This window comes from Manacus candei, unplaced genomic scaffold, assembly GCF_025592945.1.
Source record: "Manacus candei isolate 608988 ecotype Guabito, Panama unplaced genomic scaffold, ASM2559294v1 h1tg000014l, whole genome shotgun sequence".
In the NCBI taxonomy this organism is placed as follows: Eukaryota; Metazoa; Chordata; class Aves; order Passeriformes; family Pipridae; genus Manacus; species Manacus candei.
This window is the reverse complement of record NW_026138062.1, coordinates 56,366,210-56,388,997: the sequence shown is the minus strand read 5'-3', so window position 1 is coordinate 56,388,997 and position 22,788 is coordinate 56,366,210. Positions and strand designations below refer to the sequence as shown.

General features: G+C 42.1%; 1 protein-coding gene across 4 annotated transcripts in view; it reads right to left on the bottom strand.

Annotated features, from left to right (window-relative positions):
- Positions 1 to 22,788, bottom strand: part of LOC127467238 (SLAM family member 5-like) — a 28,784-nt gene that overhangs the window by 5,532 nt on the left and 464 nt on the right. For 2 of the 4 annotated variants that reach the window (XR_007903023.1, XM_051778956.1), the window contains exons 2-10: positions 14,138 to 14,434; positions 13,259 to 13,513; positions 11,129 to 11,228; positions 9,291 to 9,346; positions 9,047 to 9,103; positions 6,408 to 6,455; positions 4,722 to 4,793; positions 1,272 to 1,340; positions 626 to 688 (exon numbers count right to left, since the gene is read on the bottom strand). Coding sequence is in view for 2 of the 4 variants with exons in the window: in XM_051778956.1 (XP_051634916.1) it covers positions 630 to 688; positions 1,272 to 1,340; positions 4,722 to 4,793; positions 6,408 to 6,455; positions 9,047 to 9,103; positions 9,291 to 9,346; positions 11,129 to 11,228; positions 13,259 to 13,513; positions 14,138 to 14,434 (1,013 nt within the window). In the remaining 2 variants the exon portion in view is untranslated. Of the gene's footprint in view, positions 1 to 625; positions 689 to 1,271; positions 1,341 to 4,721; positions 4,794 to 6,407; positions 6,456 to 7,951; positions 8,019 to 9,046; positions 9,104 to 9,290; positions 9,347 to 11,128; positions 11,229 to 13,258; positions 13,514 to 14,137; positions 14,435 to 22,788 lie in introns of those variants that run through there. The other 2 variants (XR_007903024.1, XM_051778957.1) reach the window with 2 other exon arrangements.

Here is a 22,788-nt window from a genome sequence, read left to right as displayed (position 1 = left end):
GAGGGAGTTGGGGTTGTTCAGCCTGGAGAAGGGAAGTCTCTGGGGAGACCTTGTAGAAGCATTCCAGTATCTTCCAGCTTACAAAAGGCCGGAGAAGGACTTTTCACAAAGGCATGGAGTGATAGGACAAGGGGGAATGGCCTTAAGCTCAAAGAGGGTAGGTTTAGATTAGATATTAGGAAGAAATTCTTTACTATGAGGGTGATGAGGCACTGGAACAGGTTGATCAGAGGGGCTGTGGATGCCCCATTCCTGAAGGTGTCCAAGGCCAGGCTGGATGGGGCTCTGAGTAATCCATCTAGTGGAATGTTCCCTGCTCAAGGCAAGGGGGCTGGCACTAGACGATCTTAAAGGCCCCTTCCAAACCAAACCATTCTGTGATTCTAAACTGGCTAAATTGGCCAGTCTTCTGTACACTTCCATCACAAACATCGGATTCCCTATCACACAGGGACATGCCCACCACACACACGCCACTTCCCTCCTACCAATTCTCACTCTTGTTTTCTACCTGAGTATAAAGGGGTCAGAGAGTCACACACAGCCTGACCCAGCATTGCCACTCCCAACCTCTGTGCCAGTCAGAACACTCTTCCAAGACACAGGAAGCTTCACTCTCACATACCTTCTTAGCTGTGAGTGTTGTTCAGGTGCTCCTCATTTCCACCTTCTGCAACCTGCGTCAGTTCTGCAAGCACAAAGGCAATACTCAGACAATTCTGGCCCTCACAACACTCTGCCTCTCTGGCCCAGATGGATCAAGGATAATCTGATTGAGATCTGGGACATTCATTTGGCATGAATAATAACCCTGGCCAACATGCCCCATCCCCATGGGACCACCATTCAACACCTCCCCTCTCACCTCCATACTTGACTCTGCACTGTCTTCATGATCCTTTACAGATCCTGCGAAAGCCAAGCATGGGAGGCACTCAGCACCCATGGTGCCACCCATAACTGCACATCAGGAAGCATTAGGCAAAAGTCACAATGAACAAAGACTGTTCCACAGTACAGCCACTTACTGCCTTCATTTATGCTATAGCCATCTGCATGGTAGGCCAGCATGCTAATGTTCTCATTAAAGACGTATGCACAGAGATCAGAAGACAACTACAGTCCCCTGCCTTGCTCAGCTTCAAGCTATGACTCTATTGCCTAAGACTGAGTTGCTAGTTACAACTCAACATATTGCCAACATCATCAGCTAACACCAAAAACCAACACTTCCCCCCAGGACAGCTTCCCATCTCTGAACAGGCACTCACCTTCCCCAGTTACACCATCATCAACTGCACACTTGGATCTCAGGGTGCTGCTCTGCATGGCAGACAGTTCTGAAAAAGAGATCACAGTAGAGTTACAGCTCTCAGGAGTATCTCACTGCTTAACTTCACAGTGGTGTCAGTCATTGCTTAGAGATGTGTGGAGGAGCAAGAATCAGAGTGGGAACGGTTCCAGGCGTGGAAAAAGATATACAGCAATTGAAAAAGGACTTTATTATATGGACTTTACAGTTATTATGTGGTTTTAAACATGTGCATTGTATGTTACCCCTGCAGTTGTAACTGCCCAGGAGTGCCCAGACATGCCTCTCCCTGCTTCCCTGCTTCTCCCTCTGATCGGCTGAAGAAGCTGCAGTGAGGAGAGAGCTACCATTCGTCCTTTCTTCCCAGTTCCTCCCCAGTTCCTCCCTCTTCTCCTGAGTCCCTACTCCTATTCGTTTCCCTGGTTGTCCGTCTCATGCTCCACCGCATTTTCTGGCCCTTTCTCCGCCAGAGCTTATAAAAACCCCGCACACTTTCACTGCCATTGCACCTTCTACCTCGCTTGGACCTCTTTGTGCAGTGTCACGGTCCCACAGCCCTCCCCCTCGGACCGTGCCAGAGATGAGTCACCAGGTACAACTCATAAGACAAACAACTCATAGGACAAACAGACAGGCCGCTCAAGACCTTCTCCAATCAGGTCTTAAAAACCTTCAGTGGTAGAAACTCCATGATGACCCTGTGTAGACTGTCCTAGTGATTAGTTATACTTAGAGACAGAAATCTTTTTCATCATATCCACACAGAATCTCTACTGCTTCAATTTTGGACCATCACCTTGATACCCTGCTTAATACACTTTAGTAAACACGGTGGCTCAGCCTTCTTATCAACATCCCCATAGGTATTGGCAGTGCTGTTAAGTAGCCTGAAAGCCTGCTCTTCTCTGGGGTTGAACAAGCTCAATTTCTTCAGCCTCCTCTCAGAGGAGGAATTGTGCTCCAGACTGGTGGCACTCTTCCAGCACTGGGTGGGCCAAAAACTAGATGCAATACTTCACGTGCCATTTAACAAGTGACAAGTGAAAATAACCACTTTCTTCAATCCACTGGCACTCTGTAGAACAGCCTAGGATGCTCTCAGCCTTCTCTGCTTCCAGGGAGCACTGTTGACTCATTGTGTACTGTCCATTAGGACTCACAGGTACCTTTCAGCAGAGCTGCTCCTCAGCCTGCACGAGTGTAGGGTGTTGGTCCATCCAAGTGCAGGACTTTGCGTGGCTCCTGCAGAATTTCGTAAGGTTTACACAGCCCTTTACTCTGCCCTTATACTGATTGACTGCACTTCACACTTTGCTGTCATCTATAAACTCCATGACACTGTTTTCTCTCCCTTGTCCAGATCACCAAAATATACAGACTTCTGCAGTATTCCACTTGCCACTGGCATCCATGTAGAGTACAAACCATTAACCATGACCTGCAGGCTTGAGAAGCTGGCAATTTTTCTACCCATGTAGACAGACGTCACTTCAGACTAGGATATCCCAGCTTAGGACTCCAACAATGCTGGGGACACTGCATAAAAAGCCTTGCTAAAGTCAAGGTATATGACACCCACTGTTCTTCCCTCATCTGCAAATCTAGTAATTTCATCCACAAAAGGCTGACAACTTGGACATCTGCAGTTTACATGTACTCCCCAATCTCCAGCTTTCTTCTCTGACCAGAAACACATTGCAAGAAAACTTGTCCCAGGATTCTCCCAGGGACGAAAGTGAGCCTGACTGACCTTCATCATTAATGAAGATGTTAAAGAGGACTGGACCCAGTATGGACCTCTGAAGCACACTACTATATAATGGCCTCCAACTAGACTTCATACCAGTGATCACATCCCTCTGAACTCAGCAACCCAGCCAGTTTTCAGTCCAACTCACTGTCTGCTCACCTAGCCTATACTTCATCAGCATTAGAGAGCTCTAAATCAATCTCCTGGTCAACAAAGGCCCACATTTTTGTTGTTTATTCTTTTAAAGACAACTTAACAGCAGATGTTGTCATTATAGTGGACATTCCATAGTGGTTTCAAGCGTCCCTGAGCTCTGGCATTCCTAATATCCTGCTTACCTGCCTAGGTAGTCTCTTCCTAAATTCCTCCACTGTAGTCTGTCCCTGCCTTCACATTGAGCATAAGCAATTTTTGCACTGGAACCCTGTCAGGAGCTCCCTGATTAGCCAAGATGATTTTCTGATTTTCCTGTTTTCCTGACCATCAGCATGGCCTGTGCTCATGCTTGGAGAAAGTCCTCCTTAAAGGCTTGATAGCTCTCTTGAGCTCCTTTGCTCTTCAGAACTGTCTCCCACAAGATCCTGCCTACTCTCTTCCTGAATAAGTGGAAATCTGCTCTCTGTAAGCACAGGGTCTGTACTCTGATGTTCACTTTCTCCACTCCTCTCAGTATCTGGAGCTGTTTCTTGGTCACTACAGCCAAGGCAGCCATTTGTGACCAATCCCCATCCAATCCTTCTCTGCAAATGAGTAGCAGATACAGCTGTACCCCACCCCTTGCTAGCACATGCAGTATCCTGTGTGAAGTTGTCCCTGATGCTGCCCAGAAATCTTCCTGACAGCTTGAATTGTTGTGTTGCCTTTCCAGCAGATGTCAGGGAGGTTGAAGACAGACAGACACAGAGAGTACTGTTTTCCACCAGACACAATGAAGGACAGTCTGACTACATTTCATAAAGAATCTCTCCAAATCAAGCTTCCCCTTGGCAAACCTTCCTCTTGGTTACATCAATTCCTGTTCCTCACTTAAGTGCTTCATGTGCACACACTGGAGAAATGAGGGCCTCCTTGCAGAGAACTCCCAACAGGCAGCATTAAACAGAAGCCAGCCCTTAGCAGGGACTGTCACTTGATCTGTATTCTCATCTCACTCTGACTGGGACTATTTTTTTTTATTTCTTTTTTTAAATCTCAATCATCTCCCAAGTATACACCCTTCAAGTCCTTATGCTCTGCTAGGGTTATTTCTAAAGGTGATAAAAATACAGGAGTCACTCTGACCTTAACTACAGCCTGAAAGCTGGTTAACTCTTCTCCTGAAACTACACAGTGTTCATGGCACAATCCCACCCAATACTTCCACTAGGAAGCATTATATAGAAGTCACTCTGAGCCTTCAACTCCAAGCTGACAACAAATACCAAACTGGGAGGAGCTGTCAACTCCTCAAGGGCAGGGAGGGTTAGGGCTAGGGTTAAGGAGAATGCTCTCAGGCACTTGGTGCGACTCTTGGGGTGTCCTGTGCAGGGCCAGGAGTTGGACTCCATGATCCTGATGGGTCCCTTCCAAATCAGTATATTCTGTGATTCTATGATGGGATCCTGGCCTCTCTGCCTACTGGGTCAGTATCACTGACTGCTCCATAGAACAGGCACTTACCTTCCTTATTTACACCATTGTTAACTGTCTGCTCGTTTTTCAGGGCGCTGTCCTCCTTGTTCAATTCTCTGTCTGAAAAGAGATCAGAGTATAGCTTCAGTCCCTCAGGAGCACACTCCATTGCTTTTCCCCCTCACCAGCACAGGTCACTGCCCTGTGCTGCCCAGGGCTCAGCAGCTGCTATCAGCAGAAGGTCTGTTTAAAATTTCTTTGTACACACACTTCAGAGAACATCATAGCCTTGCCTACTATTTCCCATCAGTAGAGCAGTGACTGCCTGTTACTTAAGTGCTGCAGGGTGTCCTGTGCAGAGGTGCACTAACTCTCCTTCATGATGTTCCCACTATATAGTGCTACAAAATAAAGTATTTTATTTTCTTTAATTCCTCTAGTGTCCAAACTGACAACCTTTATCTATGGATCTATGGATCTGATTCTCTTTTGCCTGAACTGTATGTTTCCCTCCTTTCTACTTTAAGACAGGCATAAAATAAACCTCCTATATCCACGTCTATGTATGTAGAAAAAGTTACACAAGTGATAAGACAATCCCACAGTGCACCACACCTTCACCATCAGCTACACAATCCCTGTTTCTTCATATGAAGAAAGCTGTTCTACACCCATTACAACTCATGCAGGGAGAATAAGCAGCAAAACCCAGGGGGTTCTGGGTTTCCTTTTCCTTACTGTCAGCATTAGGGATTTTTTCATTAATAGGAAAAAATTCTGCCTTCTCCAACCCCCTTATTATCAGCTACTTGTGGAAAATGGTGGAAGAGTTAGTGAGTGAATGAATCAGTAGTGCAACAGACTGGGAAAACACCCGCATTTTTTTTTCTGACTTGAGCAATAATGATCAATTTCCCTAACCTTTTTGAGTAAAAAGAACTTTTAGAAAAAATACAGGTCCCCAAATTTCCTTGAAATTTACACTGACTGTATTAAGAAAACAAAACTGGAGTTTTGCTTAACTGCCAGATGAATGAAGTCAAAAGACTGTCCTAGAGCATAAAAAAGCAAGTGGAAGATACTGCATCTAAAAATGGTGCTTCTCTAAGGAAAGAAGCCTGCTGTAAATCCCAAATAAGAATTTTGCAAGTTTGGAAGCATCCCATCTCTAAATTGGTGTGCTGATCTATTTGCCATCAACACAAAGCTTTGAAGCCGGAGCATTTTATTGTCTCGGGTCCTGTTTGAGGGTTTCTTTCCATCAGAAAGCAAAGCCCACCTACTCATCATGATATCCTATGAAAATACCCTTGCACTCTTTTGCCTGCAAATAAAAGGTGACATTAGACAAAAGGGTAATTTGCTTATTTACTATAAAAAGGGGTTCTCTCATATACGCTTAGTTCTTCCCACAGTGGAAGTGGTGAGGTGGTTTCCAAACACAGCATGCAGCATCAGTCTCATCGTATCAAAAGGGAAGGTGAAGCCCCAAGAAAGTATTTGCTTTGTGCTGTTTACCAAACACAAGGTTCCAGGTCTTTTTGACTTCTCATCTAGTGATCTACCCATCCACATTTACTGTTCCTAAGACAACAGGTCCTTCTAGGCCAACAGGGGAATGGTAAACTCTATACTGAGAACATGCTAATATGTTTAGGACTGCAAAAGTCCATGTACAAAATTATTTCCTCCCTCCAAGTTCTCCTTTTTTTAGGGCATCATCTCACTTGTTACCTGCTTCAGGTCTTTCATTCTCACAATGAACAGGCTGTGAAAATATAGCTGCAAGGAAACAGAAATCCTTTTTAGAAATATGTATGGAGACAGCACAGTAGTCTGCAAAACGTGCAACTCAGTCTTAAAGCAAAAACTTCATTATAACACTTTTAGCAGATACTTCTGAGAACCAGTATGTTATGCCACCTAAAGGACTCACAATTAATTTCAACTTTCCTCCAGCAACCACTTAAGGTCCCAGACCATGACCAACATTGTCTTTACTTATGCCTACAGCTTTACAAAATCTTTCTCAAGTCAGTTTACTTAAGGTGATAAAGCTGCAGATTTGCCATAAAAAGCCAGAGAGAAGAGAATATGCATTTGCTTTTTTACTTCATTTATGTGTTGCACTAACGCTGTGACTTTAAACTCTTTCTCTCTGTAGAACTTAAAGAACCTCTAATAGGAACATTCTAAAGCAAATTTAAGTGCAGTACCAAAATGAGGGAGTTTGGGGGGCTTGGGTTTTTCTTTTTTAACCTTCAGATTCACCCGTAGTCTCTAGACTTTAGTGATCTCTGAACCATGGGCTAGAACCACAGCTTTAACAAATGTTTGAGAATATCAAATGAAGTTTTTTTACTAAAAATTCTGCTAAACAGCTCATAAGGGAGGTAGAAAGGGAGGACAAAATCCCAAACAAACCCAACGACAAAAAAAATCCAAGCCCTTGCTTTCATAGTGCTACCTCTCTACCTGTAGTAGCTTTTCCAGGCTCTTCACCATCACATTTTTTAAATCTCCAAACTATAAAAGCATTAAGAAACTTCGGAAATTAAATTAAAGAACAAATCAAGAAATTAAATCAAATATAAAGAAAATCTCTGCAAAGCGACACAGTAGTTTGCAATTCAAGAAACATCCTGCTCCAGGACTGCAGCAGCTCATGTGAGATACCAGACCGAGTATCCCACATGAAGACACTGTAAATTCAACACCAGAACACTCCAACAGGGCACTTGACCCTGCACCTGATGGTGGGAGCTTTGACTATTCCCCACTGAAACAGTGTTTGGTCTTGTAATAAAGTGTTTTTCAATAGTCTTCCCCTGTTCTCCCTAATCTGCTTAACTGTTTTGGGGTTTAATTTAGTTTAGTTCCTAAAAACAGACCACAGGTTCTGGCAACAAGAATCATACAGGTTAAAGCTGGAACACGTTAGCCAAATTCACCCTTGTGAAAGGAGCACAGACTAAAGGAGTTGTCCCCTTCCTTCTCTGCTCACCGTATGGAGCAATTTCCATACTCCAACACATAGACCCAGAAGCCAGAGAACAGAATAATATTGCAGCAAATAATAAGAGAAATAAAAAACAAACATAAAACAAACAAACAAACAAACAAAAACACCCAAACAAAACACCAAGAAAAAAAACAAACAAAAAAACCCAATGCAGGTTAGAATGGACAGCAGAAGCTCAAGTGAAGATCTGGGCAGGAAGACAGGAATGCAGACCACTGAGACTCTGTACTGCCTGGGGAACAGACTGGCAACTAACAGAGGTGAGAAGTTCCTCCACTGACTGTCTCCTTCCCTCATCTGGCTGTTACAAGAAGAAGGCAGGCCTGCAAAATGGAGTAAGAGTCAATCAAACATACTGCTAAAAGATTTTTTTTCTGAAACAACTACAACGGGTTAGAGAAGGCAAAGGAGACAACTGCAGCTTGACCCGATGGGTGCAAGCATGCTCCAGAATCACACACCAAAAGCAAGGACCATAGTTCTGCACACCAGACTAACAACGTGCCAAGCTAAATTAACAGCAAACTCCTGCTAGTCTTATTTGATAAGAAATTTCCATGGGGAACACTGGGAATAAGCAATGCATCACATTCATATTCAGCCCTAAACACTTGATATGAATACTTAGAAAAGTTTAGGAAAATAATTAACCAAATTTCTCAAAGAATTTTGTATCACAGAATATGCTGAGTTGGAAGGGACCCACAAAGATGATTGAGTCCAACCCTTAGCCCTGCACAGAACCATCCCCAAAAGTCTGAGAGTATCATCCAAACACTTCTTGAACTCTGTCAGGCTTGGTGCTATGACCACTTCCCTGGGGAACCTGTTCCAGTGCCCAAACACCCTCTGGGTGAAGAACTCTTTTCTAATATCCAACCTAAACCTCCCCTGACACAACTTCAGGCCATTCCCTCAGGCCTTGTCACTGGTCACCACAGAGAAGAGATCAGTGTCTGTCCCTCCTCTTCCCCTCACGAGGAAGTTGTAGACTGCACAAGCATGCAAGAATAAAAGAGACAGATAATATTAACCTCATTTCAGCATGTAAATCAGCCCCAGTTCTTCACTGTTTGAGAGGGAATTCATCTCCAAAGACAGCTGCTGACCAGGGAAATCTGAGGTGATTCACTGTCTGTAACTGCCAGCCCCACTAACACATTCACTAAGTGCAGGTTCCTATAATTATCCCATATTGGACCTCAGCTGAGACTTTGAGTCTACATGTGCCCACACTGAAAATCAATTCAAAAGCTTAGATCCTGCAAAAAAGTAAAGAGCAAATCAGAGTCCCTGCTCCAAACAATAGCAGATGTCCAAAAACATTAATACAGCAATACAGGTTTCTTACCTCTGTCTGAGTTATGCTGTTCCTGGCTGTCCATAGAGAAAAGTTGCTCACATTCTCCTATAATGAAATTTATTTCTTTTAGAAAGTATGTACTAGTCACTAGAAAAAAATAAGTATACTCTAAGAAAACTTACTCCTTTACCTCTCTCAATGAAAGACTATACTGACACAGAATAAAAACTGACAAGCCTAGACCAAACGAAAGCAATGATCTGATTTCCAGACATCTGTGACACTGTCTTACCTGAGCCATGCACTGGACTGTTCTTCTGAGCTACTCTTCCTCTTTCGAATTTATCTCTACCCGCACCCAAACAAACAGAACATCTGGAGAAATGACTCAGAAATAAAGTTTCTTTGGAAACTCATTGACAGCCTCCATTCATTCCATCCCCTCCCCTATCCCCAAACCAAAAAAAGAAAAAAAAAATTCACTGAGAACATGCAACTGAATACTTGACTTGGACAAAGAACAAAGAATGAAATATAGTTTTGGGGCAAAGACAATTAGTGAAAGATAAATAGAATGGGCCTCTTGCAACAAGAAGTCAGAACACATCTAATCAAATCTAAGGTAGAGCTTAATTTATGATTCTGAGTCTTGTACTTAAATCAGCAAATCTCTTTTGCTGTTACCTGTGCACTGTTTATCCTACCAAGGTATAACAAGTTTCTTTTCTAGCATATTCAAACCTTCATTGTTTCAACAGAATTGTTTTGATTCTATCTGATGGCCAGTTACAAGCAATTAAACGCATGCTGAAAGAGACTGGGGAATTTGCATCCTTGGAACTATTCAAAGTTTGCCTGGGCGAGGCCTTAAGCAACCTGATCTAGCTTTGAAGTTAGTCGTGCTTTGAGCAGCAAGTTGGATGAAATTTCCAGAGATATCTTCCAACCTAGTTTATGATTCCATGCCAACTAAATGGAGAATGAGCAGGAAAACATAAGGCCCACATACAACATATATATCTCTTTAAGTTCTGATCAGAGCCTTCCTCAAGAATATCATCAATTAGTCCTTCCCCACACTCCTCACCCTACAGCCACCCCATCTGGAAGCCAACAGGAATTTTCCATGCAGAGCATGCATAGGATGAAGAAATGTATTCCTGTTTGCAACCCTCTCAAACACAAAGAGGTGTGTACCTCTTTTTCAAACCAGAAGACAATCTGACACATTAACCCAAAAAGGTGGCAGCAGGAGATACGGAACTCCAAGATGATGGCAACACTGTTGGTGTATTGAAATTGTGTGAACAACTTCCACTGCATTTCCATGAGTATTGCCTTGGCATATTTGGGTGTGAACAGTAAAACTAACTGCGTTACTTAAAATGGCTTCAGCCTTGAGGCTCGAACAAAAGAGGCTTTCTGCCAAAGTCAAGGAGGAGTTTTTGGCAGGTGAACAAGTTTTCTCATCTCCTATGGACACCTGTTGTTATCCAATTAGCACTGTACAACAAAGTATGTTTTCCTTATGTATCCAATCTTGTGTGAACAAGAAACACATGTCTGAGTGTCATAAGCAGTATATAAGATGTCTTTCTTCTAATAAAGCGGACATTTTGCTGATCATAATGATCTGTGAGCATCTGTCCATACCCCTCCATCAATACAACACAGGCTGACAGGAGGCACAGAAGTCCCCATTTATCAGCTGATCACACTGAGTTGTCAGATTCAACAGGCCATGGTATAAGCCTGTCCTAACAATAAATCTGATCTTGAGGGCAGCTTTACGATGCGCTCAAAAAGGGCTGTCAAAAGACACTCAGGTAGGAACAGGAGAGGCTGCAAACACTTGGTAAGTAGAAACAAACAGTAAATGAAACACCCAGTCTGAAGGAGAAATATGCAAATGCAAACTGCAGTGTTTCCCAGCACTCAGAGCCCAGCGCCCAAATGCAAGGAAGTTCAGTACATCATTTCCTTCAAATCTACTAGCCTTTGCCTACACTGTACTTGTTTCTATTACTGTTTTTACAAAATATCCCGTGGTTAGAAACTTTCATATGTTCCACAGTTCCTTAGATGAGCATAATCTTGAAGCACGTAAAACTCAAATAGGAAATGCTCTACATACCTCTTGTGCGTAGGAATACTAGGATTCCCAGAAGCAGCATAAAGAGGGAAAAAAGTACAATAAGAATAATTCTGTTTCTTTTGTGAGAGCCATATCCTTTAAAAAAAAATAAAAATGATTGGTTATTTATAAAGCAACAGTTCAGTAGAAACACAACCCTGAGTACGTTTTATAAAAAGTACGTTTTTTAAAAAGTAGCCTCAATAAATTAATGCACAAGAGTCAGTTAGTAGCAAAACCCTAAGCCAACTCCAGCACAGTTATGTGTTAAGTACCTCAGTTCAGTGAAGGCACATCACCCCTTGAAAGGCAATGGCTATTCCATTTTTTGGCATATGAAAGTCAGAGCCAGATTTCAGCCAAATGAAATTTCAGCAAATATCTTGTATTTGGTTTGTGTGGCAAGGTTTTGATGGCTTCTGTGATTAGATGCCAGAAGCTGCCCCCATGCTGGATGGAGCCAATGCCGGCTGGCTCCAAGATGGATCTGTTGCTGGTCAAGGCAGAGCCCACCAGTGACCGTGGTAGTGTCTCTGGGATAACACATCTAAGAAAGGGGGAAAACTGCTAGACAATAGCAGCAGGGAAAGAGGACTGAGAATATGTGATAGAAACAGCCCTGCAGACATCAGGGTCAGTGGAGGAGGGGTAGGAGGTGCTCCAGTCGCCGGAGCAGAGATTCCCCTGTAGCCCATGATGCCCCATAGTGAGGCAGGTTGTCCCCCTTCAGCCCTTGGAGGTCCACAGGGAAGCAGAGATCTACCTGCAGCCCATGGAGGACTCCACATTGGAATGGGTGGATGCCTGAAGGATGCTGTGACCCCATGGGAAGCCCATGCTGGAGCAGGCTCCTCGCAGAACCTGTGGCCCCATGGAGAGAGGAGCCCACACTGGAGCATTTTTGCTGGCAGGACTTGTGACCCTGTGGGGGATCCACACAGGAGCAATTTGTGAAGAACTGTAGCCCTTGGGAAGGACTCACATTGGAAAAGTTCAGGGAGGACTGTCTCCCGTGAGAGGGATGCCACATTGGAGCAGGGGAAGAGTGTGAGGAGTTCTTCCCCTGAGGAGGAAGGAGCAGCAGAGACAACGTGTGATGAGCTGACTGCAACTCCCATCCCCCTGCGCAGCTCAGGGTGGGAAGGTAGAGATATTGGGAGTGAAACTGAGTCTGGGAATAAGGGAGGGGTTTGGGGGAAGTGTTTTAGACTTGTTCTTGTTTTTCCATTATCCTACTCTGATTTTGATTGACAATAAATAAATTAATTTTTCCAAAGTTGAGTCTGTTTTGCCTGTGACAGTAATGGCTGAATGATCTCTCCCTGTCCTTACCTCAACCCATGAGGCTTTTGTCCTACTTTTCCCCCCCTTCCTGCAGAGGAGAGGGAGTGACAGAGCAGCCTGAAGGGCACCTGGCAGCCAACCAAGGTCAACCCACCACATGTCTCATTTCTAACAAGTTTCTAACACAGAACTCCAGTGAAGGAAGAAGAATTCTACACCAGTAAACCACGAAAATTACTTTTGCACAGAAATGAGAAACTGTGTCAGTTAGGGACTGCTTTACACACCCTACAAAAGAGATGATTCCAAACATGTTCTAACTCTGTTTAAAAAAGAAAAAAACACAAGCCTCAAGTTGAAGGTTTTCCCAAAGCTATAAGCAACAGGAGGAAAACTCTTTCTTCTAATTTTGATATCTCTCTGTGAAGGGGGAAAGAAGTATGTTCATTGATTCATGCAGATGATGCTAGATGAGACATTATTTTATCTAATGCTGCTAGATAACTCACTTGAAATGACTGAACAGTTTCACTCCAATTCATGGAGAGTAGTACACAGAGCACAAGTCATCAGCATTAGTTACAGGAGACCAGAAGGTTCAAAAGAGATCTTTTAAGTTGGTCTCCTTCTGTTATTACTCAGTCCAGTTATTGGTGGGGATCAAACTGTCAATCTCATACCTTCCATCAACCTTATACACACTTTTAGCAGACAAATCACTTCTGATGCTTTTTACTCTTTAAATCCAACTCCCCTAGAAGTCAGGAGAAATCTTACAAAGTTCATGCTGCTTCCCATCCAAGCCTCTCAGACCTGTGTTTGCAACCTGACACATTCATTACCTTCTTCATCTGAAATGCACTGAATCAAAGAGATTTCAGAGCTTCTTTCTGTTTGTGAGAATGTAATGAAACACGTAGCGTTCTTGGTAGCATCAATATTCTTTATAGGGATGGAAAATTCCTGGCTCCAATGGCTGCGTGGATCGTTACTGAGCTTCCAAGTGTAATTCACAGGCCTCTGGAAATCTGATGTACAGTTTAACACAAGGTTATCACCCTTGATGCTGTAATTTATTTTAGGTTCTGAAGGGGGATCTAAAAGGAGAGAAGACATTGAGTTTAGTTATAAACTGCCTTGAATTTTAGCACAGTACAAGGGTTGGAGCAACAAAAGCAGCAGAAGAGTGCAGAGACAAAAGTGTTCATGTAAGGTTTGTGTGTGCACATGCACACATGAGCACGAGAGAAATGTGTTTCTAAAAGGAACCTGTAAACCACCTCCTTGGGGTTCTTTGATGCCTAGTTCAAGCCTTCTCATGGCTCACTGTCAATAGGACTAATATACCCACTGGTCAAACATATTTGCCAAAGAGTGCTAGTGAAGATGAGTAGATGGGCACAGGATGATGCCACAGATATTCAAGCACATGCCTGGGATAACATGGTCAGCTTGCTCAAAGGGTTTGGTTGTCTACCTGGAAGTACTGCGTGCCATCTACGCACACTAACAGTCATTCCATGGTGAGTAATGATTGGCACACAAATTAGATGCCACCTTTGAAAATATGTTCAAAGTGCCTAAGCAACTTAACACCAGAGCCAAAGAACAGCCCCCCATTGTTTCTATTTGCTTTGTTGAGAAATAAACAATCCTCTTTCTAGATTTTTTAAAGTGAATGAAGTGGTGCACGTTCTTTATGCAGTTCTTCCTCTACTTACCTAATACCTCAAGAATGAATTCTAAAAAACCATCTTTCCCAGAAGTCTGGTAGACTAACTCATATGTGCCAGCATCACTCTTCTCCAAGTTAAATATAGTCAAATTCCCATTCTCCTTAAGCACACTCCTGCCTCGGAGATGAGTTAAATATGTCGGTGGGTTTTGCCCATCCCATTCAGCCACTATATCCTTGTTTTTGTTCCAAGTAATATCCTCTATTCTTTGCTTTATGTCTACTGGAAAAGTAAAATTTTCTCCCACAATGCCAGACAACACATCCTCAGCGTAGATGAGCGCTACAAGAGAAAAAAAAAACAAGTTACTTTAACAATTGTTTTATAAAATACTGCTTGACTAACACTGTATGCAGTATAAGACACATTCAAATTTAGATTAAAATCACATCACAATGTTGCAAACTAAGGCATGTGTTAGTTTAGAATTACCCAAACAAGGTTGTCAGCACAATCATATGACAGGCACTACAAAGGGATCCAATTTCCACATTCTGGTCCCAGGTAGAATCATTGTCCTGATCTTCTTCCCTATCCTAAGACCCTCTATCCTCAGTACTTTCCCTCTGTTCACCTGAAATGGGTCTCCTACCCATGGTCTGGTGAAAAAGATGAAACTGTCGCCAGTAAAATCTATTTTAGCATCTTGTTGCAGAACACCCAGACTGAAGTTCCCTAGGAGTAAATAAACAAATTTTTCCAGCATGAATATTCACAGTTATTAAAAAGCACACTTCTGACATAAAATTGCTACTCAGTTCAAAGCACCTGCTCTGAAATCATGGAGGTATTAGGGATTTCCCTTGGAAATGTCACTTAAACAAGCTTATTTCACAGACAACATATGTGAAATAACATCCAAACCTCTGAGATCTAGCAGAGTTGTCAGCAAGAAATGGAGCTGTCCAGAAACCTGAACTGCTAAAAAGGCCCAGATATTCAATGTAATTAAACACATAAGAACAGAAGAGGAATAAGAGATTTTCCCTAATTTTTATTAAAAACAGTTACATTTATAATAAAAAAAAATCTACTGATGTAACAGACAAAATTTTGCTGTGGGGAGGGGATACTGTAAACCATTAGCATCTCTGCATCCCTGCTTCTGTCTTCAGGAATCAATTTCCAAATAGCTCTAAAACAACCACAAGATTACTGCCACGGCAGACATTTATGTGGACATAGACAAAAACATGTTGGTACCGAGTTCAAGTTACACTTGCATTAAAGACTCTATTCCAGAGACTACAGCTGGTAGCTGGTAATTTTTTACTACTAAGTTGAAGGAAGGGCATGATTAAGTTATAAATGAGGTCTCATATTAAGGCGAGATTCCCAATACACACCATGTAAAACTTCCCTTTAAATAGTAACTGTGCATGATGAAACAGAAATACTTCTACTCCTCAAGCCAACCGGTTGCAAGTGACAGCTACTATTTTGAGTTTGTTTTGGTTTTGATTTTTTTATTTATTTGTTCATCAAAGGCATCAAGTTAAGAACCCACCAATTCTTGTATCATTCCAGACTTCCCTTGCTTCTGGTGCCATCATTGTTACCTCAATGTTACATCATTACTACTGTTCACAAATCAGTGTGGATACTACAGCTTTATCACACCAAGTCACTTCCCTTCACTGTGTACAAGTCCAGAAAACAAACTATAAGCCATCTTGCTCCACGTCCTATCTCCTTTCCATATGAAAGCAGACAGAAGGTCCTTTCCCATCAGCAAAGAACAGTGCTAGTCAGTGTACTGTGTCAGCAGCTCCTCTGCTTGCTGCCAGACCAGAGAATCAAGGACTTTCTCAGACAGGATACTGAAGCAATGAGAAACACACTTCTGTGTGTGTGCAGTTCTCTACCCAAGCACACAGGTCTTCTCCATGCCTTACTTTTTATGGAATATCCAATTTGTTTGCAGTTTACCCATGGAAGTACTCTTCTTGTGCCATTACAGGTGCTACTTCTTGATGTCTGCACTGGAGGTCTTTTCCAGGCACAGGAAATGTAAAAGCAAACAGGGTAAGCTCTCACTCCCACATCTTTTCAACACAACCTACGTGCTTTCTTTGTCTTCTATCCTGTTCAGGCAGATTTAAACATCTCACTTGCTCCCACTGCCCCAGTAGGAGCATCTCTTTCCACTCATCTCAATTAACGATTTCCAGAAAAGAAAACACAGGGAAGCTCCAACACTTGTGTGAAGACCACAGGAAAGCAAGATGCTGGGCAGGGTGGAACACTGTTTTGATCTGATGAAGCTTGAAGTCTTGTTAGAGACTTTTGTTTCATAAAGACTATTTCTAGGACCATTTATTTCTCAACAAGTCATCTCTCACTGCCTAAGGATCTATAGTACTCCTAGCATGGAGGAAAACTCCCTGCTCTACCCACTGCAAAATTCTGCCTCTCGGTATCTTCAGCTCACGGACACAAACAAGCTGTGGTGGCTTAATATCAGCATGCATAAGCCAAGCTGTGGTGGCTGCTGACAAGAGCAAGGTGACATGACTTCCTGAAGGAAAGGAAGCAGCCATTTGCTGGGGACTAAGAACACAAGCAAGGACAGCCACCACTGCTCAGCCAACCGCTAATAACTTCCTAAGCTTGGGGGTCGATCCAGGTAAACTCTCCACATCTTTACTCCCTTTAAGTTAGTCATAAGAGCTAGGTTGAAGGTATAAGGGAAAACCTGTTGCTCCTTCAAGCCCAGAAGTGAGAAAGAAATGAGAAAGCAGAGTTGAAAAGAAAACACATTTTCTCTCCATAGGTTCTGCTTGGCACAGGGGAGCACTGCTCTCTTCAGCACACTCTCCTCTTGCTCACTGATGAAACGAAGGTTTCACAGCAAGGAGCTGAAGAGTTCCTGCCTAAGGAAACTCGAGGCTTCCAGCAGCAGAACAACGAAAAGTTTACTCTTCGGATAACCGTCATCTCCTGCCATCTAAAAATGTCCAAACTTTATTGGACATTTTGGTTTTATTTATATTTGTTTTATTTCCCTGTTTTATTGGTCTAGTGAAAATGTGAAGAAATCTCCCACTCAATCTGTCAGCTTCCTTTTTTTCAAGGAAATCATACAGAAATGTTGCATAAGGTCACAACCACGTCTCTTTGAGCTTCTGAAGAAAGCATGTGTCATGATATGTTTTCTAAATTTCCAAGGAACCCTTCCCCCTCTTTTCTACGTAATTTTATATGGAAATACATTTCACAGCAGTTTGCTTCTCTAGTGTGAGCAAAGAGGGAGAAATGACAGCCAAACACTCTCTCATACAATCTTTTTGGAAGGCTAGAAATAAGAATCATGTTTCTTTGCTTTCTCCCTCTCTCCTTATTGTAGCCTGTTATTCCAACATAAAGTTTACACAACAAAGTAGTGGGGTGTTAAGGCCTTCAGTAGCCTCTACAGAAACCATCAGACAACCTGCTCCTCTATCTCCTAAAACCCACTCCAAATTCCTTCTTATGCCAAGCCTTTTTGTTCTTCCCTTCCAAACAAATCCCATGATGAAAGTGTCACAGATAAAGAGAAGGTAACATTGTGTGGGCAAAGCCTTTTCTGCAAACCCATCACCTCATCTTGTCTACATCATCTTCTGCTCCCACTTCTCCAGCAGCCAGACCCATGCAACCCAGTGTGCTGTACTTGAGTCTTAATATTCACCTGACTAATTCTGACTCTGAGCACTTAAGCAGGCTAAAGGTATCCATGTTGTGCTCAGACTAAGTAGAATTTAGTACTCCATTTATCAGCAATAAATACTTCATTACTATATTTGTCTACCTGGCTTGACTTTCTTCACTAGTTTTCTTGGAGCTGATGTAAGGTTTAGTTACTTTGGAGAAACATCGGTAAGCTAATTCCCTTTTTATTTTTAATACTATCATTATTTTTTTGGGTTTCAAGTACCTATTTGAAATGCATATATGTCTATATTAGGTCTACAAAAGCAGCAGTTAGACTCTCCTATTACCATTAAGACACTAACATTCCACCTGCTAAAGCTGAGTGGAAAAGTCCTTACCTGTTAACTTATAGCAAGGAACTGTTTGCCTCAGGAGATGGGCTTTTTAAATAGTGGATGTTTGTTTTATTTTTTGTAACTTCCCAACTACCCCTTTTCTAGGCTTTTTTAAAACTGTGAATTCCCCCAGCAACTGTAAGCAGCAGACAGTTATGTTCCCTCCTAACCCTCAAAACGTCTCAACATGGATACTGATTGTGCAGCTCTGGCTTCTTAACCTTTAAAACTTTGACTCTTGATACAAAAGCAACTCTGAGGAGATGACTGTAAATAAACTTAATGTTAGAAGTACCCACTGGGCTGTATTTCCAAGTTGGAAAGAATATTCCTTTTTCTGAATGTAAATACATGGGTTCTTATTTTTGTGGCACCTTCTTGATTTGGGTGTTTTCCTTTTTCCAAAGCATTGCTTTAGGTTAGTTTCAGGTAAGTCTATTCATCCCATAGTAACCAAACATCAACAAAAATATTCCATCTCTAGCAAGTCTGCCTGTTCATACACCAGGATAAAGGTGTGTGTACAGTGTCACAAGGGCCACACTAAAGGTAGCAGCAAGAGAAAAAGCTTCACAAAATTACTCCTCCATCAGAAGCAAGAGGAAATTTCTGATGTAACGGTCTAGATACACACAACATTATTAGCAAACATTGCCTACTCACAGCTCTCATCATCACCCTGGTTGAAGCAGAGTTTTCACTTTTGCTAAGCAAACCACATGCAGTTTGTTAGGCTGCTTCTTACTACCCATGTAGCACAAATTTGAGTTTCCATCACTCCTATCATTCACATATCAATGTAGCCTTAAAATCCTAGTACTTTAGCTTTGTATATTCCTTCTACTGCCTGAGTCCCCAGAAATTACCTCTGAGCAGCATTATGACTTTATTAATAATTATTCAGTCACAAATTATTCTGATTTAATTATTGATTTAACCGGTCTTATTATAGAAGAAAGATTGATCCCTGCCTTACAAGAGTCTTTCTTACTTGGTTCTACAGTGGGGAAACTTCGTCTATTCTGTGGCAGCCTGAGTCTATCAGGGCAGTCTGAACTACCAGGCCAGTACAACAGGGAACTCAACACACAGAGAGGGAGTTACTGCAGGACCATAGTATCCAAATCTTCTTTGCTGTGGAGGCACTATATGGGACATTGATGGGAAGAGAACATGCAAAACCACACCTGTATGTTCCATAACACAGACAAATTTAGGATAACCTTAACACTTCAGCTTCAGAAGGGTTTATGTACTAAACTATTATTGCCTGTACTTTGAGGCAACCTAGGTTTATCTAGTTCTCTTGTCAAGAACTTAAACAACGAAACCTTCCCTTCAGGAGAGAGTTGCAATATGAGAACTCCTATTCTAAGAATCTTGTGCCCCCTGCCTCAGACAACTGATTAGCTCAGGGCAATTAAGCAAACACCAGATCCCACACATGGGTAGGTGTGCATGGACATCCCACTTTCCCTCCCCTCCACCTGCTTTTGCCCTCCTGCTCTGTTGGACTGAGCCAACACTCTTTATTAAATTTATACAGTTGGAGGTTTTTGACAACTAATGCAATTAGCTAAATCCAGTGAATGCCCAGGCCAACATATGGCCTCCCAGCATAAGGCGAGGGAGGGAGGGGGAAGACTGGAAATCACCACTTTTAGCAGTGGTGAACTATTAGGGAGGGCCAGTGTGTGCTGCAGAATATTGATGATCCTGGCTTTCTAAGGTCTAAGACCATTAATTACATTAAGCCAAGAAACTATCAGTGACATTTTTCACTCTGTGTTCATACTTCCATCCTGCAGTGTTAAATAGCAATGGCAAAAAAATTTTTATTTCTTTTTGGTTTTAATATAATATAACAGCCTCAGCTCTTATCAAGAGTTTTTAAGCAGGGGGCAGATGTTTGGTTTGATTTTTTTTTTTCCTTTGTGAGACATTCCTACCTTCCTCTGTTTATTCAGGAAGATTCAAGAGTAAGGCTAAAGGACAACAAAAGCGCCTGTCAGCTTCATAAAGCTGATGACTGATTTTTCCATTCGTATCATTAAAAACTGTTTAATATTTCTATTAGCAGCCTATGAACTAACCACATTCTACAAGCAACCTGAATTTTTTAGGAGTACAGATTTTCCACCATTCATCCCAATGCCTTGTAATGTAGTTCTCATAACATTTCCCATGGAGTGGAGAGACACAGGAGAAAACACTGAGCAATATCAGTGTTTTTGTGATCAAAAATGTAGAAAAGAGCATATATTTCTGTGTGTAGAGAAAAAAAGACAGAAAATTTTAAAATAAAAACAAAAGCCAGCCCAAACCTGTCAAATGGCCTAATGAGAAAGTAACAAAAAGCCACACTGAGGTATGTTTAGTTTCTATGCTGGAGATTCAGAAGAAGTTTGAAAAAAAACCTGAGAGATGCTAAAAATTATTTGTCAGTCTATGCTCAATACTGTACATGATAACCTCTGCTTTTAGATCAAATAAGTCTTCTCCGCTTAACTCAATTTTTATAAATAAGCTGAATTGGTAAATGAAGCATTAAGGAACCCAGAAGGCCAAAATACTGCATAAAATTGATTTGATGCTCAGAACATTGAAAGCGTTGCCTGGCTTTCATATGAGCCGCACTACGGATGCAGAATGCTTCTAGGTGTTCTACTTCCCATATTCAGCTTAATTCCCATATCCCCTCTGCTTTTGGGGTGAAGTCCTGGCTCTGCTAAAGTTACTAGAAGTTTGGCTGCTGTCTGCAATGGAGCAGAACATCCCTACTGGTGTAGCTTGCACTGTGACGTCCTGCTGGTGTGGTATTATTTATTCATCTCATCCAGGGAGGATGCAAAGACTTCTCTGTGGGTTCCTTCAATAAACTTGGCCACAGATAACACACTGACTTTTTTTTTCCACCCACATACAATCTCCAGGATCTCAAATCTGAGCACAGTTTTGCCTTGAATTTCCAAGGACTGAAGGAACATGCTCTTGGTATGTCTCAAAGTCCTTCCATAGCCTCACGGTGAGACTTTGCATTCTAATTTGCAAGTCTGAGGTTTTATCAGACAAGAACCTGACCCAGCAGAGCACTGTGAAGAGCTGGAATCCCTATTTGTCAAGTAGGAATTCTGAAGACGCCAAAGCTACACTGCAGCTTCTGTGTGTCACAGGCTCCCACAAGAGAATGGAGAAGCACATCTCCCACCCCATTCCAGATGTTCAGCAACACAACTGGGATAAGTGCAGTGCTTTGAATTTGGATGGAGAAGGCAGGGATTCAGAATGGGAAGACTGAAGGAGGATGAGAATCTACCAACAGCATCCTGGTGTTTACAACAGGTATTTGCAAGGCTAGAAACTTGCATGCCAAGTCAAACTGGTACTGGTCTACTTTATGCACTTGGGCAGATCAGTCTGGCTTTCAGGGTCTTGATTTTCTCATACAGAAATGATAGATTATTTTACCTTGTTAAAATTAACATGAAACATTTACGCGTAGTCAACACACATAATAGCAATAATGCAAGCATACAAACAAAAACATGGTGTGAAAGCTTGCCTATTTAGTTTAGTGAACAACAGTAAAGAATTTGCAGTCCTCATCTCCTGCCCTAATCAACCACTTCAGAATCAAAGACCCTCAATGCTCTCTTAGAGAACAATATCTCTAAATTAAACAAAACAAGCCGAAGACTTCTAGAATAGTATGAGGAGGAAATTCGAGGGAGTTGCTCTGAACACTCAGTAGCAGAACCAGCTGCTTAAAGCCTTCAGGAAAAGCAAGAGGAGACTGTTAATTTTTTAAACAGGGGATACAATAGCTCCTATTTTAGGCATATCCAGGAAACTCCCAAAGCAAAAAAAAAAAAAAAAAAAAAAAGTCACCAAGAAATCCCTTAGACTAGAAGAATAAGATTTTCATAGATTTAACCATGCTCCTTGTCCCACTGGCCCATCTAGCAATAGCAGCTACCTCTATTGACAACAAGAACGTTTGTACATACATCTTCAATTTCAAAAAATGAGCAGTTTTTTTTTTATACTTCTCACGTTCATAGCCCAGGGCAAGGGTTATGGGTGTGAGGGTATTGCTCCTCAGACACACACGTGGAACTTGGACTAAGAAGGCCTTTGATTAGTATTTCACCAGAAGTTAATAGCAATAATTTACTTCTACGGGGGAAAAAAAAAAGAAAGAAAAAAACCACAATAATTAAAAACAAAACAAAACAAAACAAAAAAACCAACACAAAACCTTTGACAACTTTGATGGGTTTTCCTTGAGCAACAGGGAACACAGAACACAATATAAATAGCACTTTCATATACAGGGGTGACAAGAATATTTCTACAATAAAAGCTTGCTTTCTGAGCTCCTTAACACCTCAGGAACAGGGGGGAATTATCTCACCGTAGGCGGGTGCCATAATATCACACCCACTTCCTACCATAACCTTCCTTTACACAAGTTTGAGAGAAACGAGCCAGAAGAACAGGGTGGGGAGTTCCTAAAAGTGCTGACCGCTGGCATGAAATTCTAGAGTTAGACGAGGGAGGCACGCAGCCGCCTGCTTCTGCCCGCTATGCCTTGGAAGGACAGGGAGC